At 41.6% G+C, this 25,046-nt stretch overlaps 1 protein-coding gene across 5 annotated transcripts in view; it reads left to right on the top strand.

Moving 5' to 3' along the window:
* Nucleotides 1-25,046, top strand: part of TTLL11 (tubulin tyrosine ligase like 11) — a 357,854-nt gene that overhangs the window by 136,658 nt on the left and 196,150 nt on the right. For all 5 annotated transcript variants that reach the window (XM_016185018.2, XM_060200097.1, XM_060200100.1 and 2 more), the window contains 3 exons: nt 3,825-4,400; nt 19,406-19,501; nt 20,226-20,341. In XM_016185018.2, coding sequence (XP_016040504.2) covers nt 3,825-4,400; nt 19,406-19,501; nt 20,226-20,341 — 788 coding nt within the window. The remainder of the gene's footprint in view (nt 1-3,824; nt 4,401-19,405; nt 19,502-20,225; nt 20,342-25,046) is intronic.

Genomic DNA, 25,046 nt, shown 5'->3' with positions numbered 1-25,046 from the left:
GATAGACACAAGGTTGTTCCCACCTTTTGAATACTGTGAAAATAGATGTGCAATATCTGCTTGTCAAAGTTATTCCTCAGGCTGGCAAAGTAGCTCACATGGATGGACAGTGTGTGAGCCAGGTTTAAGGCTAGCCCCTATCACGGTGAAGGAAGCTTTGGTGGTGTGGTCTTTTTCACTCTTATCTCTTGTCTCTCTCTTTGCCTATAATTCTCTCTCTCTTTCTCTCCATGTATATATATTAAAAACAGTCATTATAATTATAGACAATTTCTTCTGTCTAATATTGTCACTCATTTTTTATCCTAATAGATTGGAAAATACAAAAGAAAAAGTACAATAGAGACTATTTAAAAAAAAACCCAGGATTTTAGAAGTATGTTAGCCACATTTTTAAAAATTTTGTATGGCTCAAGAGGCAATTTATTGCTTAGACTAACCTGTATGGCTGGGAACATATCTGAAACATATTTGGGGGGCAAAGCATGAAAACTGAGTTTGAGTTTGGTCAATGCTGGGATTTTAGAGATGAGTTCACGCAAACTATGACTTTGCCTTAACAGTACAACAGAAGGAACTCTTTATGTTAGTGTTCCCTTAGAATCATCTTTAAATTCTTAATAGTGTCTTACTACTAGAAACTGAGTCCAAATTTTGAATCAGGTGGAAGTTGGGGTGGAAGGAGTCTTTCCCAGTCATATTTCTGAACTATCCACCAGGGGGCAGTAAAAGATACATAAAAATTTCAGTAGTCCTGTAAAGTAAACAGCAACGTTGGAGAAAGCACACCATCTCTGTCTCTTTCAGCCATCCATACATCCACTTACAGGATAAGGGATTTCCTATTCAAGATGAGGCCTAAGTAAAACTGGAGGTAGCACTATCTGTAGTTTCCTCCCTCACATCGGTTGACAGCATTGTCTAAAACTTCATTCAGTGTTGGTTTTGGATCTTAATTTAACTCACATTAGTCCAGTGACTCTCAGAGTATATAGCAGAATCACCTGTGATGCTTTTTTTTTTTTTTTTTTTTTTTTACAAACATACACACCAAGGGCTCATCCCTACTGTATGAAATCAGAATTTCTGGGACTGAGGCCTAGTCATCTATTAAGCTTCTGGTCCATGAACTCTTGCTAAGAATCAGCATATTAATTATTAACTTTAATAACATGGGACAGGGGAAGTGTCATCCAAGAACTCCAAGGAGAGTGTATGTGAATTCTGGAAAAATCTTTTGCCCCTCCTCTTTAAGTAGAAGTTGCTAACAGGTCTAGTGGCTATGGAAGTGACATTGGAAATAGCCACAAGGCTTCCCCACACTCGTGTCTATTCAGGAACAAGCTGCAACTGTGGACAGAAGATGTGGATCTGGGGTTGTCCTGGCCACCTCAGGCCAGTTCAGAGAAGACCTTGGCTTCCCTGCCTGAGTTATGAGAGAACTGAATGACACTGATCTTTGAGAATCCTTCTCACTCTAAAAAAAAAAAAATTCAATGTTTCTATTAGTATTAATAATCTTGATTTGTACAGCACTCCTCTGGCAAAAAGCAGAAGAAATATTCAGTAATGCAAAGAATGACAGTGACTATTGACTGTGTAGTTTAATTTATCTAAGACATATACACTGGATTCAAAGGAGAAAATATTGCTCCTCATAATATATTGAACTGTTAGTATCTTCAGCACAGCAACATCTTTCCAGAGGGAAAAATTACCTATCAGTGCAAACTTGACATTTTTCACTTCCTGATCCATAACTACCATTTTTCCAGCGCACTTCTATTTATTGTAAAGGGCCAAATGTATGAATGCTTTGGATGAATATTAAATAACTACATAAACGTCAAGGTCACAGTTGCCAGAAAAGCTCTGTGGAGGGCCCTGGGAGGCTTGCATTGATCTCTTGCAAAGTTCCATTCTCAGATCTTGCTGACAAGGGAAAACAATTGATGTGGACCATTATTAAGGCTTTAAGTGTTTCTCCATTGTTAAAGATCTTTTACAAGCCCAGAGTAACTGATAGTACTCAAGAAATTGGCAAAAGCTTCACTGAGAAATATAGGCTGGTCAGAGAGATAACTAAAACCCAGAGTACCTGGGTGGGTGGATCTTACTCCGCAAAGGTGGAGGTTGGTGATGAATCTAGTGCTAGGGCAAACAGCCATCTTGGCCTGCAGGCACCACTGGGTAACAGAGTCCAGAATGGAAGGCTGACTTACTCCTGTACTCTTTCAAACAAGAATCTGCAGTGAAAGTGGCCTTTGTTTCAAATCTATGTTTAAGTTCCCTCGAGCTTCCCTTCCCAGGTGAAAACTAGAACTTTGTTCTCTGTATTGTGCACGTGCATGTGTGTGTATTTCACTGACCTGGAGTCAGGAGTAGAGCAGATAATCTGGATGACACAATCTAGTTTCAGAAAGATCTTGGCAGCTGAAAAGATTGGCCAAGTTTCCTAGACGAACCCACGAAGAGGGGTAGATGACAAAATTGACTTCCCTCTTGCACTAGCTCAGTGTTTGCTCCCTGACTTGGCCCTGTACATATTTAGTTATTTCATATGACCCATTGAGGTTGATCTTTATGTTTCTCTCTTTAAGCTGAGTAAACTGAGTCATGATAGTAACAAAGAAGCTAAAAGCACTTGATCTGGATTCCAGTACTGGTTCTGCTCCTCTGCTAACAAGTTCCATCACTTTTTTTTTTTAATTGTAGAAAACTTGGTGTGATATTTCTTTATTTTTATTTTAGGTTTGCTTCTTTGTATGAGTGATAGAGAACATATGAGAGAGACCACTCTTGCATATCACTGTGTCTAGGACTAAGCCTGGGGCCTCTGGGGACCTCGGGCAGGCAAGTTCTGAGCTCTAACACTGATATATTTGCCTAGATCTTAGTTTGGGGAAGGAGAAATAGCTATCTAGCATTTATAAAACTTTCTGTAGGGATTTTTGCACTTACCTTTTTCATTTACACTTTCACTTCATTCTCAAAACAACTACACCCCTATTTGGCAGATGAATAAGACACAAATAACTTTGGCAACTTGCACAAGGTTGCACAGTTAAGTAGCAGGGCTAGGACAGGCAGTGTTCAACACTCATACTCTTCCCCGCCTTCTCTGTTATTATTATTATTTACCTTTATTTATTGGATAGACAGTCATAAATAGAGCAGGAAAGGGGAGATAGAGAGGAAGAGATACAAAGAGACACCTGCGGCACTGCTCCACCACTTGCAAAGCTTTTCCTCTGCAGGCAGGGGGGCTCAAACATGGCTCTTTGTGTATTGTAACATATGCAGTTAACCAGGTACACCACCACCCAGCCCCAACACTCACACTTATCTTAACAGCTACTGCACCACATTTCTTTACTTAAAGAGAACCCCCCCCCCCCATCTTTCCTGGGAGGTTGCACGAATCAACTTAAGTGCCTACTATGGTAACTGACATATTGTAGGCATTCTTAGTTTCAGATTATCATCACCACCATCACTATCATTAATTAAAAAGTGAACTCAGGGCTAGTGACCTCAACTAATAACCAAAAGGCCTGAGCTTTGAACGTCGGTCTTATGACTGTGAATCTATTGTATGCTTTCACCTCCCTTCTGGAAGATCAAGGGCCATCCTGGATCACTATCTTAGTACCTACTAACAATGGTGTCACCTCTCCTGGAAGGTGCTCAGTGAGCAGTTAGGTAGATCGGGCTCTTGTGGTCACTCACGGATCAGACATTTTCTGAAGTCCTTCTCTGTCTTGGGGGTGGAGGGTCTTCAGAGGAAAATAATGTAATGCTAATTTTTCTTTCTGCTCCCCTAGGTTCAAATGGTAAAAGATGGTGACCCCTCCTGGAAGCCCACTTTTATTGTGAAACCTGACAGTGGTTGTCAGGGTGACGGAATCTACCTCGTTAAAGACCCCAGTGACATCCGCTTGGCTGGAACCCTCCAGAGCAGGCCGGCAGTGGTCCAGGAGTACATCTGCAAACCTCTCCTCATTGACAAACTCAAGTTTGATATTCGTCTGTATGTCTTACTAAAGTCCCTAGACCCCTTAGAGATTTATATAGCCAAAGATGGACTCTCTAGATTTTGTACAGAGCCCTATCAGGAGCCCAACTCCAAAAACCTACACCACATCTTTATGCACTTGACCAACTACTCACTGAACATCCATAGTGGGAACTTTGTCCATTCGGACAGTGCTAGCACAGGCAGCAAAAGGACTTTTTCCAGCATTCTCTGTAGGTTGTCTTCCAAAGGTGTGGACATCAAGAAGGTCTGGTCTGATATTATCTCCTTGGTGATTAAGACGGTCATTGCCTTGACTCCAGAGCTCAAAGTTTTTTACCAGTCGGATATCCCAGCAGGGAGGCCAGGGCCAACCTGCTTTCAGGTAAGTATCACCATTTCCTAGCTCCAAACCAGAACCTAACTATTCATTACACTTACTGACATCAGTGAGCATCATCTTCAGCTGGGTGATGGGGCCAGCGGGTCAGGATGTAGTGGACCCAGCCAGAGGGTGGGAGGAATGGAAATGGAAAAGTGAGAGTTGAGCATTCCTGGAGGTCTTTCCCCTTTCTTTCTTCCTTCCTTTTTTTTTTTTTCCTTTTTTTTTTTTTTTTTTTTTGAGTGTAATGGTGGTGCAGGCATATGGAGTGCAGGAACTTAGTAGGCTCAGTTTCCTACCACCAGTAAATCCGAGTGGGGAGCAGATATAAGGAGTTCCCTGAGTACCTCTCTATCTAATCATTTATTTATTTATTTATTTATTTATTTATTTATTTATTTATTTTATTGTCACCAGGGACTTGGTGCCTGTACAATGAATCTGCTGTTATTAGTGTCCATCCATTTCGCCCCCTCTTTTGTTTGACAAGATAGAGAGAAATTGGGAGGGAGGGGAGGTAGAGAGAGAGAGAGAGAGAGAGAGAGAGACAGAGGCACCTGCAGCACTGTTCTACTGCTTGTGGAGGTTTCCATTTGTAGGTAGAGAATGAGGGCTTGACCAAGGGCCTTGAGCATGGTAACATATGCCCTCAATCAGGTGCACCACTTCTTGGCTCCTATATATTCCTTTAAATTTTTACTTCATGGTGGGTGGTCCAGCAGGTGGTGCAGGATAGGGCATTGGACTCTCAGGCATGGGGTCCTAAATTTGATCCCTGGCTTTGCTCGCATGTGTCAGAGTAATGCTTTGATTATCTTCTGTTAATAAATGAATTTTATGAGATAGAGATAGGATAGATAGGTAGGTAGGTAGACAGACTATTCTTTTTATAGTCCTGGGACTAGAACCCAGGATTTCACACATGCAAGGTATGTACTCACCCAACTACTTGTCATTTCCCTTTCCATCTAATCTTTGTAATTACTTTGTAGCTGTTGTTACATAAAAGAACAGATGGAACATATATTAAGTTACTATGGAACAGCAAAATGATCTTCCCAAATCTACCTTCCAACCCAGAATCTTCACTTTCTCCCCTTCCCGTTTCCCTGCTCACCACACTCCCCACAAGGTAGCCGTTATCTTGAATTTTATGCCTATCATTTTTTTCTTTGAAAAATACTTTGATTATTCATGAGTGTTTCCCTAAACAATAAGTTGTTTGGTTTGGTTTTGAGCGTTATGAAAAAACTGCTGTTGTGAAGTATGCGGTCTGCTGCGGTAGTCTTCCCCTTCCCGTGTGGATGTGGGTTGTTGTTACTATTTCACTAGCCTGCTGTTTATTCTTCTATAAACACTATCAACACTTTGTTGATCAGTTCTTCTGTTAATGAACATTTGGGTTGTTTCAAGTCCTCAAGATGGTGGCAGGAGAGTAACAGGTGCCATGGAACTAGAAATGAAAGGGAGGTATGGAACAATATCTCCAGTGGATGGGTGGGTCACTTATGAGGTGCTGAGGTACAGGACCCCAATCCAGAGAGACTGCCTCGGGGCACTGGTCAGCATGGTTTCCAGGCAGGCAGGTGCAACTCTTTGAAGATTTCAGGCAGCCATTCACTCCAGGAGGGTCTCTTTGCCATGGAGAGGTCCCCTTAGCATCTGGACTCTAGGCTTTGGCACCCAGGCAGGATATCTAATGCAACCATTAGAGAAGGCAAGTATGTGTGTGGGGGGGGGGCTGGGCGGCAGCGCAGTGGGTTAAGTGTGTGTGGCGCAAAGCGCAAGGACCAGCGTAAGGATCCCAGTTCGAGCCCCCCGGCTCCCCACCTGTAGGGGAGTTGCTTCACAGGCGGTGAAGCAGGTCTTCAGGTGTCTATCTTTCTCTCCTCCTCTCTGTCTTCCCTTCCTCTCTCCATTTCTCTTTGTACTATCCAACAGTGACAATAATAACTACAACAATAAAACAACAAGGGCAACAAAAGGGAATAAATAAAATAAATATTAAAAAAAAAAGAAAAGGCAAGTGGACAAAACATAGAGGCAGGAATCTAAAAAACAAGTCTTGGGTTAGGGCAGCTGCAATGTGGAGGCATCCAAAGGTCATCTTGGGGGAACTGTGGTCACATCTGTTTGACAGTGACAGCTATTCCAGGAGTATCATGTGTACTGGGCGTGCATGGCCAAGCCACAGAGCGCTGGCTGCGGACCAGTACAGGGTGGAGGTCAGGGTGGTAGTCTTGCTATGGACAGTCTGCATGGGGACCACAACTGGGTGGAGCCAGGGGACCACAGCTGTGGGCAACTGGAGGCCAGAAAGGAAGGCAGGGAGGGAGACACTGGTTTGGACAGATTCTGCCTAGCAAATGGAGCCACAGATCTGAACCATTTACCTACCCTTCTTGTTCCTTCCTTCCACCCTCCCTCCCTCCCTCCCTTCTCTCCTTCCCTCTGTCCCTTCCTTCCTAACTTCTTTACTTCCTTCTTATCTCCATTCCCTTCCCTTTCCTTACCTTCCTCTCTCCTTTCTTCCTTCATTTCCTCCTTCTTTTCTCTCCCTTCTCCCCTCCTCCTCTCCCACCCTCCGTCCCTTTGTTCCTTCCTTCATTTTTCTTTCTTGTGGGACTGAGGCCTCTAGCATAAATGAGTTATTTCACTGCTTCCAGGCCATCTTTTTAATTTAGATAAAGAGGGACAGAGGGACAGAGAAAGGGGGTAGGAGGGAGAGAACCACAACACTAGAATTTCCCCCAGTGCCATGATATTTCCCTGGTGCTGGAGGTTGAGCCTGAGATGATGCTTGGCAAAGATAACACCTTACCTGCTTTCCACTGTGTGACCACATTGAATGCTTATATAATAAGTTATTTATTTGCCATAAAGCCCCCTTTGCTTGTAGCATGGATCTGGTTCTACAACATTCCAGGACAAAAGCTCTAGCCAACAAAATTACATCTGTCTTAAGCATGTGACCATGACCCCTTTCCAATCATAGCCACAATAACAACTTGCGAAATTGTGATGGCCTGGAGCAGCTGCTAGCACAGCTCAGCCTGTGGGCAAGTTTCTTGTAATTTGTTGCCTGCAAACATGGCAGCCCTGTTCTTCCTGCCTGCTGCCCTGCCACTGTGGGCAGCTCCCTCTCCTCATGTCAGTCTTCTTGAGGGTAACAGTGTGACCTCAGCTTGAACAGTCAAGTCCATTCAGGGTAGATGATTCATGTGTCAGAAATACACATGTAGAGAATGTTTTCCAGTTCACTGTTCAAGAACATTCTTTCTCAATCTTATAACTTGGTCTTTTTTTTTTCCTTCCAATTTTAACTTATGATTAATAGTAGGTTACAAGCTGGTAAGATTATAGGGTGTAGTTCCACACCTCACCCACCACCAAGGTTCTGTGTCCCCAACTTTCCACCCCAGAAAGATAATGGATAACCACAAGAATGCTCACAAAGTCTTAGAAACAGTTTTTTTCTCTCTCCCTTTCTTTCTCGTTCATGTGTTCCTTCCATCCTTCCTTTTTTGGTTTTGAAAACTTATCTATTTCAGTTCTATTTAATTTTTTTATTTGTGATTATTAGGTTTCAAGATTGTAAGATTACAGTGTATATACATTTCCCCGCCACACCCTCCACCAGAGTTCTGTATCTCCACACTCCCAAAGATAGCTACTATAGTTCTCACACGTCTTAGAAACAATTTGCTTGCCAAAAAGAAACAATTTGCTTGCTTCTTTTTTTTCTCAAGTTCATGTGTATCAGTTCTCTAGATTCTACATATGAGTGAAACTACCTGATAGTTGTCTTTCATCTCTTTACTTATTTCACTAAGCATTATCACCTCCAGGCCCATCCATTTTGTCTCAAAGGACACAATATTGTCTTTTTCCATAATTCCATAATTTCTTTAGCCAGTCATCTGTTGATAAGCATTCAGGCTGCTTCCATTCTTTGGCTATTGTGGATGATGCAGCTATGAACATAGGGGTGCATATGTCTCTTCAAATTAGTGTTTGAGTGTCCACTGGATAAATTCCCAAGGGTGATATTGCTGTGTCATAAAGTAATACCACTTTTATTTGTTTAAGGAATCTCTATACAGTCTTCCAAAGGGATTGCCAGTTTTCATTCCCACTAGTAGGGCAGCAGAGTTCTTTTTTTCTCCACAACCTTGCCAAAACCTATTATTTCCTGTTTTGCTGATGTAGGTCCTTCCTACAGGTCTATAAGGTGGAATCTCAGTGTAGCTCTAATTTACGTTTCTCTAATGATAAGTGGAGCATTTCTTCTGTCTCTGGGCCATGTGTATCTCTTCTTTAGAAAACTAATTCTTTTGACCTTTGAAAATTAGTTCTTTGACCCGCTTTTTATTGGGATTTATTTATTTCATTGAGCTGTATCTGTTCCTTATACATGTTTGATATTAGTCACTTGTCAAATGTATGGCTTGGAAATAACTTCTCCCATTGATTGGGTTGCCTGGTTATCATTGTGTGATTTGATTTTGATATGTAGAAGCTTTTTAGTTTGATGTAGTCCTATTTATTAATTCTTGTTTTCAGTTCCCACACCCATTCACAATCTGGTCTTTCTCTAGTTTCATGTCAATTGCTCTCCTTGGCCCATGATCCTTTCCTTTAGCTGTCTGGGGAAGATACTACCCTTGAATCCTAAGGTGCTTCTCTTTCTTCTTGTTCTTTCAGCTTCCTCCTTCTCCTTCAGCCCAGACACTCCACAGCACAAAGGCAGAGATGCAGTCTTATCATCAAATGAAGATGTGGGTTGTGTGCTCAGATGCTCTGGGTTTGAGTTAATTCTAGCTGCTCCTTCCAGCAATTCTAACTTGTAAACTTGACAAGTTCACCCATCTTAGCTTTAGCTTCCTGATGTCTTTATGTGCAAACAGAGATGATATTTGTATCACAGAACTGTGGTAGGATCATTTAGGAGAAACTTATTATGTGGAACATTTGACACACTACCTAGTCCACAGTAATCACTTAGTAAATGACAGTTGTTATTAAACAATCTGTTATTGTCATAATAGTTCTGTGAAGAAGTGCCTTTAATTGAAAGTCACAAAGGATACACATTTGAAACTCAGCTGGAGCACCAGTGTTCTAGAGAGCAAGGCATTTGTTGCCTCTCAACCTAACTCTGTCTGGCTTCCCTTACCTCTTCTGATCTCCCTCAGCCCTACCAAGCAGAACCATTTCTCAGTCATAATTTATGCTATCCCAATTCTGTTTGTTCCTTTCTACCTTAGGCTGGTGCAGTCTTTCCTGCTCTTGCCTGGTTTTGAAGTTCAATGCCTTTCAACAATGTGCTGCTTCAACACGTCCTTTTCTGACCATCTCTGCTATTTAAGCTTTCTGTTCCTTTGGACTGCAGCCACTGAAACCAGGCCTGAGTAAATTGTGGGACATGTGGTTATGGTTAAGACACAGTCCTCAGGGGACAGGCAGTATTTGTCGCACCCAGTAGCACAGACACACTACCATGCACAAAAACCCAAGCTCGGGAGTTCGGCGGTAGCACAGCGGGTTAAGCGCAGGTGGCACAAAGCGCAAGGAACAGCGTGAGGATCCCGGTTCGAGCCTCTGGCTCCCCACCTGTAGGGGAGTTGCTTCACAGGCGGTAAAGCAGGTCTGTAGGTGTCTACCTTTCTCTCCCCCTCTCTGTCTTCCTCTCCTCTCTCCATTGCTCTCTGTCCTATCCAACAATGACGACATCTATAACAACAACAACTACAACAATAACACAACAAGGGCAACAAAAGGGAATAAATAAATAAATATTAAAAAAAAACAACCCAAGTTCGTGCCCCTGGTTGAGGGTAGCTCCATGAGTAATGAAGCAGTATTGCAGCTATCTTTCTCTCACCCTCTTCATTTCCCCCTCCCTTCTCTATTTCTCTCTGTCTCTGGGAAAAGAAAATAATAATAAAAAAAATAGCCCTCAGGAGTGGTTGCCTGGCTTTGCAAGCACCAAACCCCAGGGATATCCCTGGTGGCAAAAATTTTAAAAAGCAAAGCAAAGGCACAGTCCCTGTCTTACCTAAGAGGTTTCTTAGGGGAGACTGACACATGAAAATTATAGTTCCTTGTAATGAATACTCTAAGACAGCATTAAATAGGATGTTAGAGAGCATAGTAAAGAGAATTAACTTTGCCCAGTCCAGCCAGGAAGGCTTCCCACAGGAGGAGATGCTAAACTGGAGCTAAGGCATGAAAAACATGCCAAGTAGAAAAAGCTACACTCTATTGTGGTATGTACCAACTTCTCCTGGTTTTCTTTCTACTTTCTAGAGTTGTTCTTTTCTTCTGCACCTATGACTTTTGGAGATCCTTAGGGTCTTATTGATAATTACTCCTTAGATGATTCTTTCCAGCACCAAGGCTTAGCTCCTACCTGTGTGTTGTTTGTGCGTAAATTTGTATCTGTACAAATCTGACCTGTTCTTGAACTGGTCTATCCAATTGCCTACTTTCATTTTCACTTGGATCTTTTGTGTGTATCTCACACTTGACATGTTCAAAGTCAAACTCTTGATCTCCCTCCCAAACCTACTGTTCTTTTGTCTTTCTTGTTTCAGTTGTTATGTAGTCAGTTCTTAGACACAAGCCCCGAGTCATCCTTCTTTATTTTTCCCTCCTCCTCCTCCTCCTCCTCCTCCCTACATGGAATCCATAAGCCACTTTTGCAGTCATTTTTAAAAATGCATCCTAAATGAAACCACTTCTAACCAATTCTATGGCTCCCATCCCAGTCTAGGCAGCCATTACCCTGTGCTTGTATCCCTATGATAGAGTCCTAATTAATGTCCCCCTGTCCACCCTTGCTGCCTATAGCCTGTCTTTTCCACTGTAGCCAAGGTGATCCTTTTAAAACACAAGTCAGACTAAATTACTTTCCTTGTGCAAGCCCTATGAAGGCTTTCTCATTGCACTTAAAATTCTGGCTTTTTACCATGGCCTACAAGAGGCTACATGATCTGGCCCCTTGTTTTTCTCTCTGACCTCATCTTTTACCATCCTCCTCCTTGTTCACTCTTTACTGTTTGTCCAAAGTGGCCTTTGTTCTTGCTGTTCTGTCTGGAGTGCTCCTCCTTAGCTCTTTAAATGCTTTATTGGCTCTCTTCATTCAATCTGTTCACAAGTCATCTCCCAAGACTTTTGCTTCTGGTCATGTGGAGTCACAAAGACCAAACTGAATGTTCTTCTGAAAATGAAGTGTAAAAAATAAGAGTTTTCAGATTTTGGAAAAATAGACAGCTCAGCACTGCGACGCCAAAGGAAAGTGAGTACAACTTGCTGCCTTACTTTGTAGAGAGCCACCCCACATAGCTGGGGCAATTTCTGGAATCTGGATTCTGTGAAGGGTAAACCAAACAGAGTCTATGTCCTCAAAAGAGTTGAGGAGATGGAGCTCAAAGTCTCAGAAGGCTGAAGTGGCTGGAATTCTATGAACAGAATCCTGAAAAAGAAGGAAATAAGTTGGAAAAGAGCGATAGCAACCATCATGGGAATTTTGTGTGTCTTTGCTGCTTGCTAGGCCATGCATGTGTAAAGGGTTGGTCCATGCAAGTTCTGCCTCAGTAGACTGGATCTTCCCCAGAAGGGAAGCTACTTTAGACTCTTCCTAGTAAAGCTCAAGCAATAATCTATGAAAATATCAAATTAACTTTAAAATAACTGCTAGCAAGGCCTAACAGTTTTAAGAAGAAGACCACCTCTAAGCACTGAGCATGTAACATTTAAAATACCCAGAAATCAATTTTTAAAAGTAAACACTAATCAGCAGGGGTAGATAGCATAATGGTTATGAAAAGAGTCTCTCATGCCTGAGGCTCCAAAGTTCTAGATTCAATCTCCTGCACCACCATAAACCAGAGGTGAGCAGGGTTCTGGTAAAAGAAAATTAACCACTAAATGTCTCACAATGTAGAACTATCCCCATACAAATAGATATATTAGAAATACTGAAACTTGTATGATAAGGATATAAGAAAAAAAAAGTCATTTTAATGATCTACATAGTTTTAAAGGAAAATATGAGTTTAATGTAGATTAATGGGAGCTATTAAAAAGTTAAGTGGGGGCCAGGTAGTGGTGTACCTGGTTAAATGCTCACATTATTATGCATAAAGAGCCAGGTTCAAGCCCCTGGTCTCCACCTGCAGGGGGAAAAGCTTCACAAGTTGTGAAGCAGAGCTGCAGGTGTCTCTCTGTCTCTATATCTCCCTCTCTCCTCCCAATTTCTCTCTGTCTTTATCCAATAACAAATAAATAAGAAAGTAACAAAATAAAATCAAATGTAACTTCTAGAGAAAAAGATATATCTGAGATGAAAATGTCACTGGGGGAGTTGGGTGGTGGTGCAGTGGGTTAAGCATGGATGGCACAGAGTGCAAAGACCGGCTTAAGGATCCCGGTTCCAGCCCCTGGCTCCCCACCTGCAGGGGAGTTGCTTCACAATTGGTGGAGCAGCTCTGCAGGTGTCTATCTTTCTCTCCCCCTCTCTGTCTTTCCCTACTTTATCCATTTCTCTCTGTCCAACCCAACAACAATGACATCAATAACAACAACAATAATAACTACAACAATAAAACAAGGGCAACAAAAGGGAATAAATAAATATTAAAAAAATGTCACTGGGTAGGATTAATAGTAGTTTAGATACAGCGGAAGAAGTGACCAGTGAACTTGAAGATCAAGCAACTAAACCTATCCCCACAACAATGAAAACAAAAAGTTCACATCAGGAACTATTCAAGACAAGAGACAATAAGTGTCACCTATTTAGAAAGACCTTCCCTGATTATCTGTCTAAACCACCAAACTCTCCCCTCCACCTACTATACTGCACTCCATACCTATGACTTGATTTAATCACTAGCTTGCTTACGGTCTTCTCTTTCTTTACTAGCATGTCACTATACCCCATAGGGCCGGATGTTGAAGCACTCTTTGTCTTGTTTAGTGTTCGACCTTCTGTGCTTGGAATAGCACCTAACATTCAGTAGGTGCTTAACAAATAATTTGATAAAGTTGTCTTCTAGGAAGAAAAAATATAAAGCAGAGGGTAGGAAAGCATGCCAGAATGAGACTGGTTTAGCTCAGTCAGAGCCCAAGATGAGTGGGAGGAAATACAACTGGAGTGTGAGACAGATGCCGGGTCATAAGGGATTTGTAGGACATGCAGCAGGACTTGTGCTTCTCTGTAGGCAGGAATTTCAGATAGAAGGGGTGTTAACATCCTATTTGCATTTTAGAAAAATCACTCTGACAGCCCCATGTTCCTGAGGAATTAGAGGGGTGATTTTGAGAACTTTAGGGAGATTAGTCAAGTAGTCCAGGCAAAGATGGTGCAAGACTAAACCTAAAAAAAAAAAAAGACTTGACCTATAGCAGGAACCCTGAGGATAGGCCAGATCTAATAAGTTCCTTGGGAGATGACTATGTAGGAGCTGGTGTGCAGCTGGGTGTAAAGGACAGAAGAAACATTTTTGATTTGTGTGATTTGGTGGGCAAAGAAAACAGGAAATGTAGATTTTTAGAGACAGGTGGCCTATTAGTCATCTGTTGATATTTAGCAAATCATCCCTGATCTTGGCAGCTTGAACCAAAAGCCATTAAATGATCTCATCATTTCTGTGGATCTGGAATCTAGACTTAGGGGCTGCTTCTGCTCAGTCTCTCATGAGGTTATAGACAACATGTTGACCAGGACTATCATCATTTAAATATTTTCCTGGGGAAAGACTGTTTTCTGGGCTCACTTATTTGGCTGTTGATAGGTTCCAGACACTGTGTAATTTTTGGCAAGGGACACCACATCCTCATCTGGGCCTCTCAGTAGAGCAATTCACAATATGGGGGGTGGTTTCTGTCAAAGAGAGCAAGAGAATGCATTTCAAGGTGGAAAGTACAGTTTTTTGTTTGTTTGTTTTTGTTTTATAGCCGAATACTGGAGGCAACATGTCATCATTTCTGTCTATTCTGTTTGCTAGAACTCAATCTCAAGGTGCATCCTGCCCTCAAGGAGGGAGGGGGGTTACTAGGACATGGCCACCAAGTATTCTTGGGATCAGTTAGGACCATCTTAGAGGCTCCCAACCACATACTGGGAACTTGGATATGTTGACTTTGAAGAATTTGAGATCTTGGGCCTGGCAGTGGAGCACCTGGTTAAGCACACACATTACAGTGTGCAAGGACCCAGGTTCAAGCCCTTGGTTCCTAACTGCAGGGAGAAAGCTTTGTAAGTAGTGAAACTGGGCTGTAGGTGTCTCTTTTGTCTTTCTCCCTCTCAGTTTCTTCCTCCCCTCTCAATTTTTCTTCTGTCTCTATCCAATAACAAATAAATAAAAATATTTTTTTAAAAAAGAATTTGAGAGCTTCCATTCAGGAATTTTCTGGATGCAGATAGGTGTGTGGTTCTAAGGGTTGGGAAAGAATTCCCTCTCCTTGGAATGTAATTTGGGTCCTTTGCATCATGAATTTACCATTAATGGCCAGAACCTTTTCCTCCCCAGGTTACTTTGAATATTCTAGAGGTATGGAATGAAGGCCAGATATCTTTGAATCGCCCAGGGTAGCCCTCAAACAGTATGTGTGTAACTCATAATTGCTGACTAAATTACTAGAGATGGTGTGTGTGGGGGTGTCACATTATTGAAAAGCCTTCTCTCTCTTTCTCTCTTTCCCCCATCCAACTGCTGCTATGTCAAAAGTGAGTGTTAAGTTAGATTAGTAGTTTTAAAACAAAACAAAGCTTCCCTCCCCAGCTCCAGCATGTAAGATTTTAAAAAGTTGATCTGCTCTGTCCTCCTACAGCTGCCCCAGACATCAGCAGCATTTTGAAAAACCATTGGGCCAAATGAATGCCCTTTTCCCTCCAGTTCTGATATTCTGGGATTTTATGTTAGAAGCAATCTCAAGGCTTTCCCTGATCTGTGATTCTATTTGTTGAGATTTATTTATTTATTTATTTTTTAATATTTTATTTTATTTATTTATTCCCTTTTGTTGCCCTTGTTGTTTTATTGTTGTAGTTATTATTGTCATCGTTGTTGGATAGGACAGAGAGAAACGGAGAGAGGAGGGGAAGACAGAGAGGGGGAGAGAAAGATAGACACCTGCAGACCTGCTTCACCACCTGTGAAGCGACTCCCCTGCAGGTGGGGAGCCGGGGTTCGAACCGGGATCCTTCTGCCGGTCCTTGTGCTTTGCGCCACCTGCGCTTAACCCGCTGCGCTACAGTCCGACTCCCTTGTTGAGATTTATTGATGTCACATATTTCCTTGAACTTTTGATGAGAAAACAACTTGTATTTCCTCAAGATTGTGAAAGAATATAATAAAGCTGATTTCCATGAAATAGTGATGATGTGCAGGGACTGTGCAAAACTGTTCCACTTCCCATTCTCTTAATTCATGCACCTACCTCCCCTCCTAGACTGCAAGCTTCATGAGGACAGAGACTTTGTGCCCTGCACTACTTTACTTCCAGATGCTAGCATAGTTCCAGGAACACAACACACATTTTGTGAGTGAATGACATACTATTCTTATTCTTGTTATAGGCATGAGGAAATTGGAACTGCTAAGTAATTTGACTTGATTGAATCAGTGGGGGAAGGGGGAAGTATCATGTGAATGTAGTTGTACACCTTGAAGGCAGAAACAAGATTTGAATTTAGCTCCTCTGAACCTTAAAGTCACTAATGCCCTTTCTTCTTGTTGGAATTAGTGGGAGACTGGGTAGGGAGTTGCATATGTTTAATGCCTTCTATGTGATAAACATAATCTTAGGTACTTTTGGCTTCCTAATTCAACTATTCGAATGCTAGCCATTGTTATCCCCAATTTCCAGGTGGCATCAGTAAGATTCAGAGAAGCCAAGCCCTTCATGCATAACAGTCCCCCCCCCCTACCCCCCAGCAGTGTTATTACTGGGGCTTAGAACTTACATGGCTTCCTTGTTCCTGCTGGCTATTCTTTCCACTCCTTTGTTATTGCTATTCTTTCTACTCTTTTTTAAAATTGCTACCAGGTTTACCACTAGGGCTTGGTGATGGCACATGAATCCACTGCTTCCAGTGACCACTTTTCCTTTTCTATTTTTTTTTCTTATTTGATAGTACAAAGAGAAATTAAGGGGGTAGGGGTGGAGACAGAGGGATAGAGAAAGACATCTGCAGACCTGCTCTACTCCTCCAAGAAACCCCACCCCCCCCCACAGGTGAGGAGTAGGGGTTTGAACGCAGGTCCTTGCATGTGCTTAATTGCATGCACCACCTCCCAGCCCCATTCTTTCCGTCTTCTTTCTTCCCTCCCTTCCTTTTCTTTTTGACTGAGGGAGAGATAGAGATAAGGATAGAGAGAGAGGCAGAGAGAAGGAGTGACACCTATAGCACTGCTCTACCACTTGTGAACCTCATCACCCCCAGCTCCTGCCTGCTGAAAGGGGCTTGAACATGGTAAAATGTACATGGCTTGAACATGTCTTTGTACATGGTAAAATATTTGTGCTACTGGGTCATCAGCACCTGGTCCCTTACCTAGAGTAGTCTGTCTAGTGTGAGAAGCTGAGCTGAGGACTGTAGCCCAGGCCTTGCTTACTGCAAAGCATTCCTCTATAAGACCTACATAATCAAATGCATGCACTGAAGTCTAGGTTCTGGAGATGTTATGTTGCTGGTGGGCGCAGTCAGTATGGCTTATGAGGATTTGCCACCCCTCCTCCACTCCCAGCTTTTCAACAGCTGTCTGTTTACAAAACCACTGTGCATTGAAATGGGAAGAGCCTATTGGGCTGAGAAAGTGCAAGACCCAACCCACTACATCTTAGGATGTAGTGAAAAGGAAGCATTATTGTCTAAGGCTGATAAATGCTGATGTGCAGCCTGCCCTTCTCTGCAGCCTCATCAACATCACATGTCTCAAGTGAGGTCTGAAGTTAGACTGATGATGTCACCAGAGCCTCTTAAAGGCCTCATCGCTCATACCCACTTGTCATATATTATTAAGTCAATCTATAATGCATGTAACATTTTCTACTGCATTTCCATTTCTTTCTTTTCATGTCCAGGGAGAGAAAAATAGAGTGAGGATGACTTTTTCCTCCCCAACTTTTCATCCTTATTACCCTTCATTGAAGAATAACTTCATCTTGAATCACCTCCAAAAGTGGTCATTCAAGCCCCGATTTTATTAATAAGGATGAAGCTGCAGTTTAATAATTACCATTTAACTAATGCATATTCTATACAGACAAGTAAATGGATCTCTCCTTGTCTTTTCCTCTTGAGTCCACAGTAGAGGGGACATCACATTTTTTTTTCCTTTTCTCCCTTTTATTCTCCACATTACTTTTTTGTTTTTTAACGTTGGGTTATGTCAGCTATTTTAGAAGCTCTCTACTTCATCACTTTCTGTAGATATAAAGAGAGTCCTCCAGAGACTCTGACATCCTCCTAGTCTGATTCTGAATCTAATTAGGACCTATGTTCTCAAGGATAAGGAAGAGTCATCTAGGGGAAGAGCTGTTTTAGGCAGAGGGAGCCCTTCACCTTCTGCATGAGAGTTGCTTATGCCTATCATCAGGCTTGTGAGGAATTGAAAGAATCCAGAAAAAGAGAAAGCTTCTGAGTCAGCTTGATGGACTCAAGAGCAAGTGTCAGGCAAGTGAAGTTGAGGTTAGCTTTGTGTAGGCTGACTTCATGGACATGTGATGTGGATGTGGCTTTGTAGCCACACAGTGCCTGTGCTCAGCAGGTCTCCTTGCCTGGTTTAATTTCCTGTTGCCACTCTTCCCCCTCCTCCTTTTTTGCCTTTGTTGCTTTATTGTTGTTGTTATTGTTGCTGTCGTTGTTGTTGGATAGGACAGAGAAATCATGAGAGGAGGTGAAGACAGAGAGGGGGAGAGAAAGACATCTGCAGACCTGCTTCACTACCTGTGAAGTGACCCCCCCCACACAGGTGAGGACCCGGGGGCTTGAACTGGGTTCCTTGCTCCAGTCCTTGCACTTTGTGCCATGTGTGCTTAACCCACTGTGCACCAAAGTCCCCAAACCTGTTGTCATTCTTATTAAATTGTTAATAAGCTTTGAACAAGAGGCCCCATCCTTTCATCCTGTACCTGGTCCAATGGACTATGGATATACTATGCAGCTGTGGCATTACTAACTGGTCAGCCTTAAGGAGATGCGTTGGCCTTTCAGCGTCAGTTTCTACTTCTGCAATACTTCTACACATCCTGTCACAAGGGTAAATGAGATCACAATTGGCTCATTGTATAGTGATAGACGACACCTAATAATTATCCCCTTCTAAACTAAGAGGGTGTATCTGAATTACCTGGGAGGTTTAGTATTGAAAATACATTTGCTCATGTTCTTCTCTGAGTGGTTGATTTAGGGCATGAGGAAAGTTAAATTTTTTATTATTATTGATTTAACATTGGCTTATGAAATATAAGATTTCAAAGGCACATTTTCACACCAGTATATGTGTGTATACACAATTTATCTGAGATAAGGTTTTGGAAAGGCTCTTTAAGTAATGCTGATGTATTCTTGATGTAAAAAAAAAAAAGTAGCCTTGAATTTTCAGAGATCTAGCTCGGAAGCAACTTAATATAAGGGAGTAAAAGGACAGGGAGAAATTGATGGACTACAATGATCCTTACCATAATAAAAAACCTGTTAAAGATGAAAGAGGTCATCATCTCATAGCACTTCAGATGACACTGATAGCCTGAAATGCACTATGGGAACTCATCCCATTATCAAGGCTCCTATAAAATTCTCTGCTGTCCATTCGGCCTGATAAATCTACTCAGAGGCAGGCAAGTTATTTGACAAGAAAAGTCAGGGTCAAGGTTCAGGTGATAGGGCCAAGCTTAAATTTATTTTCATCTTAATGACCTTAACACCACACTCAGTTCCTGGAGAGAAATTGTAGCTAGAGGGAATAATTCTGAATTATGTTTATCCTGCCCAGATTCTCGGCTTTGACATTCTTCTAATGAAAAATCTGAAGCCTATGCTGCTTGAAGTAAATGCAAATCCCAGCATGAGGATTGAACATGAACAAGAAGTAAGTATTTTGAATATCTCATTGGATGTATTGCCACACAGCTCTCACAATGCTCACTTGGCTAGACACAATCTAATATTCTCAGATTTGCACAGCCAAGTTTGTTTCAAGTCTAAGCAATTTCAGTTTTGTTGCGCTCTGAACAAGCTATTAATATAAGACCTATCTGACCTATGGTAATTTCCCATCATGCCATTCTTCTAACTTTTAAGGTCTGCAAACGTAGAAGCAGCTGAGCCTCTCCATCAGTTTTGACATGAACTAATTAGTTAGCCTCAGGAGATGAACTAATTGAAATTCTATGAATATGATTTAGCCATGTCGACATGCTTGGATCACTAAGATAAATAATACGGTTAACAATGGTTATATTATTTCCCCTCCCCCCACCCTACAAAGCATAAAAAAGACTAGAAGGAAATACACCATATGTTAATGCTGGGTTTTGAGGGGAATTATGTAAATTCAATTTTCTTAACCCTTACTATATTTCAAAATTTTCTATATTGAGCATGTAGAATTCTGATTATCAGAAAAGTAGCATTTTCTTTCTGTATTTTGTTGATTTGTAATAGGAAGTCAGCATTTTAAGATTGTGAAAAGGGAGTCTTACAAAAAAACTAACATAAGCAAAATCACAAGAGTTAGTGGGAGGGTTGAATGCTGATGGTCACTTGGTACTAAACTGAATTTCACCATAACATGGAATCCTTATCCTTTCAAGCTTTCTCCAGGAGTCTTTGAAAATGTCCCCAGCCTTGTTGATGAGGAAGTGAAAGTGGCTGTGATTAGAGACACCCTGCGTCTCATGGACCCACTAAAGAAGAAAAGAGAGGCCCAGTAAGTATTTTTTATATCATTCATTTCTGTCAGTTTTGCTTCTTACGTTGTAAGCAGATATAGAGTTCTTGGGCCGTAGCTTAGAACATAACAGGTTCTTGGAATATAACATTGTGAGGTTGACAGGTTATATTAAACTTTCTAAGAAGCCCCCAGTACAGTGATTCAGTAGAAGAGATGGAGGATTACATATAATTCTGATTTGGGGGTTCAAATTTTGGAGTTTCTACTTGACTGTTTTCTAAATCTGGATAGACTGCTTAAAACCCAGAGATAGAAGGCTGAGGAGATAGCATAATGGTTATGCAAAAAGACTTCCATGCCAGACTCTGATGTTTCAGGTTCAATCCCCAGCACTACTACAAGCCAGAATTAAGAAGTGCTCTGGTTGAAATTAAAAAACAAAACAATCTTACAAGATAGAATCTTGTCTTTAATATCATTATCCCCATATAGCTGCTCTTTGAATCCTCCAAGATCAGAGAATAATGTAAAATATTGGAGGAGAGGGTCTCTGATAACTTGGACTTGGTAAAGACTCTTCTTTTTAATTTTCTTCTAAAATCTAAGATTTTTGCTATAAACTTTTTGTTTCAAAATCGGAAGAACCAATCTAATGGACTTCTGGAAATTTTTTTCTATTTATTTATTATAATTTTTATTAGTGACAATATTGACTTACAAAAATTATAAGATAACAGGGGTATAATTCATACCTTCCTCATACTAGAGTTCTGTGTCCCCATTCCCTCCATTGGAAACTGCATTAGTTCTCCCAAGATCACAGATATGAGTTGACTATTATTTCTATAACTGTCTATCTACACACAATCGGGAAAATTGAGGACATTTACATATCAAGCCGAGAGAGAGACAGAGAGACAGAGACAGAGAGAGAAAGGAGAGGAGGCCATTTACTCACATCTCTTTGGGCACTCACCTAGGCAGAAAGAGAAAAAGCGAAAGACAGCTTACTCACATGGTGACCTAGGCAGACAGAACAATGAAGAGAGAGAGAAGTCCTCACATTTCCACCAGCACTCCTGTAGCAGAGAGAGAGGACAAGCCACGCATACAGGCATAGGTTATAACATCCAAGGCCCATCTTCACCTTTCTAAGCCACACCTGTCACCACTCCCATTTCCTGGGTAGTACCCTTCAGGTACAGCCTGCCCCTCAACATTTTCCCCCTCTAAGAGTATGGACCCCAGATTCTTTTTGGGGTGCTAAAGGATGGAGTTTTGTGCTTCGAAGTAACTGCTTTCTGCTGATACACGGGCTATAGTCTGGTCAATCTGTACTCCCAGACAGACCTAATCTTTCGCTAGTAGGGTAGGGCTCCAGAGAGACGAGGGCTCTAGACACTTTATCATGTAGTCATCTGTATAGGCAGGTCAGGGTGGGGTCATGGCAGCATCTGGGACTTGATGGTTGAAAGGTGGCATAAGGTGGTAAACAAAAGTTTAATAAATGTTGGACCAAAGTATAGAATTAGAGCCAGTGAAAGTTAAGAAATGCAGGAGAGGAAGCTAGGATGCCTATTTAGGTATAAACATTCCTAGGAGACAAGAATTCTAACAATCTTTGATTGAGCTATTATCATGAAGGCAAGCTTGAGAAATATCTGGGAGGATATTTGCCATTTTTTCCTATGGTCTTGACTTCTGTTCTAAGTCACACCTACTACCTCTGAGTGCTCTGGGTCCTGACAGAATTGGAATTCAGAGCCCCTAACATTTACCCCTCTAAGAATATGAATCAAAATTCTTTATGGGGTGCAGAAGGTGGAAGGTCTGTATTCTGTGATTGCTTCTCCACTGGACATAGGTGTTGGCAGGTCGATCCATACCCCCAGGTTACTGACAGTTTTATAGTACTTAAAATAGTCATCACTTCTCTTCATCTCACATACCAAGACATTATATTGGTTGTTGATAGGAATATGCTCCACCTCCTTTCCATGGAGTTACCCCTGAAGTTAATGACATTTCATGTGATCTCATTTTGTTTTGTTTTTACCAAACTCCTAACTGACAAAGTAGGGATAGGATAAATATCACTGTGCCTATTTTAGGCAGGAAAATCTAAGACAAGCAATTCAAATAGCCCTCCTCAAAACTCCAGCAAATCAGATTGAACCAAATACTCTCACTTGAGCAAAACACCTGTCAGATATGGCTCAAAACTGAGAACACTGACTTCCTCAGGCACATGGTCTTTTGCTGGGTCCTTTACCATAACCCTTCACCAAGTGGGCTTGAGACTAAATATTGTTAGAATCACTCAATGGTAGGGCCTCTTTCCTTTGACTTTACATTAGAACCATCTAGAGAGCTTTCGTAAATACTAAGGCAAGGGAGTCAGGCGGTAGTGCAGTGGATAAAGTGCACGTGGCACAAAGGGCAAGGACCAGCGTAAGGATCCCAGTTTGAGCCCCTGACTCCCCACCTGCAGAGGGGGTCATTTCATAGGTCTGCAGGTGTCTATCTTTCTTTCCCCCTCTCTGTCCTCCTCTTCTTTCTCCATTTCTCTCTGTCCTATCCAACAACAACGACATCAATAACAACTACAACAATAAAATAGTAAGGGCAACAAAAGGGAATTAAAAAAAAGTATTTAAAAAAAATATTAAGGCTAGGGTCCCCATTCCTTGAGATGCTGATTTTAATCAGCCTGGGCTGGAGGCCTGGCCATAGGAAAGATTATAGGCTTCCTAGGAGGTTCCACCATCTAGTCAGGGTTGAGCACCTCTGCATTTGTCATATTCTGAGTCATTCCTTCTCCGCCAATTTGTCCTCCAGACTGCTCTTCACCATGGGAAGCGTAGATCTCCTTCACTGTGTAAAACTGATAACTATAGTGTGAATGGGCCGATCACACTGGGTATGGTTTCCACCAATTAGCATGTCAAAGTGGTGGCCTGCCAGGCCTGCTGAGTCATTGGAGCAGCTCAGATACCAAGGCAGCCAAGTAATATATTCACCCACGTATACAGGCAGCTGCTTTCTTGAGCCATCCCTAAGGAAAAGTGGTGGATTAATTGCATTTTGATCAGTTTAACTGCAATAAAACCTCATTCCTGGAAAATCTCCTCTTGAATGGGGTTGTTGATCTCACCAGCAGAGATCAGGTTTCGGAGGCTGTAGGGGCACTGTGGGGTGCCGGTATGGCACATTGGTATAATTTTTTTAAAGAGTTTTTAAAAAATATTTATTTATTTATTTTCCCTTTTGTTGCCCTTGTTTAACGTTGTGGTTATTAATGTCGTTGTTGTTGGATAGGACAGAGAGAAATGGAGAGAGGAGGGGAAGACAGAGAGGGGGAGGGAAAGATAGACACCTGCAGACCTGCTTCACCACTTGTGAAGCGACTCCCCTGCAGGTGGGGAGCTGGGGGCTAGAACTGAGATCCTTCAGCCGGCCCTTGCGCTTCAAACCACATGCGCTTAACCTGCTGCGCTATGCCACCCAACTCCCTACATTGTTACAATTTATAAAAGATGATTTTAATGCATAGGTATTCTGATTTCTTTACCTTTGAACTGTAAGTTCAAAAGTGTGACCTGAACTACCTTAATTTCAGCCACTAAAAACATGAAAAAAATGTACAGGCTCCACTCTCTTTTCACACTGAATAATATCAAGACAAGATTTGCTTTCCTTTTTTCTTATTCTGACTATTTTTCAGCATTATACCTGGTGTTCTATCTAATCCATGAGAGTTATAGATCTAAAATTTAATAGCATTGGGGCACAAGAACATTGGGAAAAATGAGAAAAGCATTTTGCAACTTATCAAGTCAAAGGTAAGAGTACCTCATTTTTAATTTAAAAAGCATAGACTTTTTAAAAAAAATTATTGATAGCCATGACCAGTTAGAACTTAAAGAACCTGACTTCAATTATAATATAAAAATCCCTTATCTTGGGGCTAGGGGGTGACTCACCTGGTACAGCACACAGGTAACCATGCATAAGGACCTGGGTTCAAGCCCTCAGTCCCTACTTGCAGGGGGAAGCTCTATGAACAGTGGAGCAGTGATGTAGGTGTTTCTCCTCCTTTTTGTCTTTCCCTCTCTATCTCTCTCTGTCTCTCACTTCTATCAGAAAGAAAAAAAAAGTCATTGGGAATGGTGGAATAGTCAGATCAGCACTGAGCCCCAGCAATAACTGCTGACAAAAACAAGACTTGGGGCTAGATGGGTTTCATGGTGAAACTGAAAACTGCCTTCACACATTCTGTGGTGGAAAGAGCTTGTCATTTCTGATATCCATCTTGGTAAAATGAAAGAACTTTCTCTTGAACTGAAGAAACCAAGGTTCAAATTCTAACCTTAAGAGTGTTGGGAAGGCACCACAGAAGACTTGCACATAAGAAGTCCTAGGTTCAATGCCTAGCACCACCAATAGTCAGAGTGGAACAGTTATCTGGTTAAAAAAAAAAAAAAAGCACCTTAGTGATATTACAGGGTTGTTTGGAGCTTTGGTGTGCTTTTCTATAAAAGGGGGATAGTGACCTTTAAAAAAAAAATAACACAAAAAGAATTTAATGGGTAGCTGGGCACTTCATAATGTTGAGTTTACTATTCAGCATTACTTCCCGGAACATTGAAAACAAGAAAAATAATGCCTAGCTACATTTCCATCCCTGGTAGTTTTCCAATTATTTTAAAGGTGATTATTTCTTCAACTGAAGAAATAATTC

This window comes from Erinaceus europaeus, chromosome 10 (genome assembly GCF_950295315.1).
Source record: "Erinaceus europaeus chromosome 10, mEriEur2.1, whole genome shotgun sequence".
Taxonomy (NCBI): domain Eukaryota; kingdom Metazoa; phylum Chordata; class Mammalia; order Eulipotyphla; family Erinaceidae; genus Erinaceus; species Erinaceus europaeus.
This window is presented reverse-complemented; position numbering and strand designations above follow the sequence as displayed.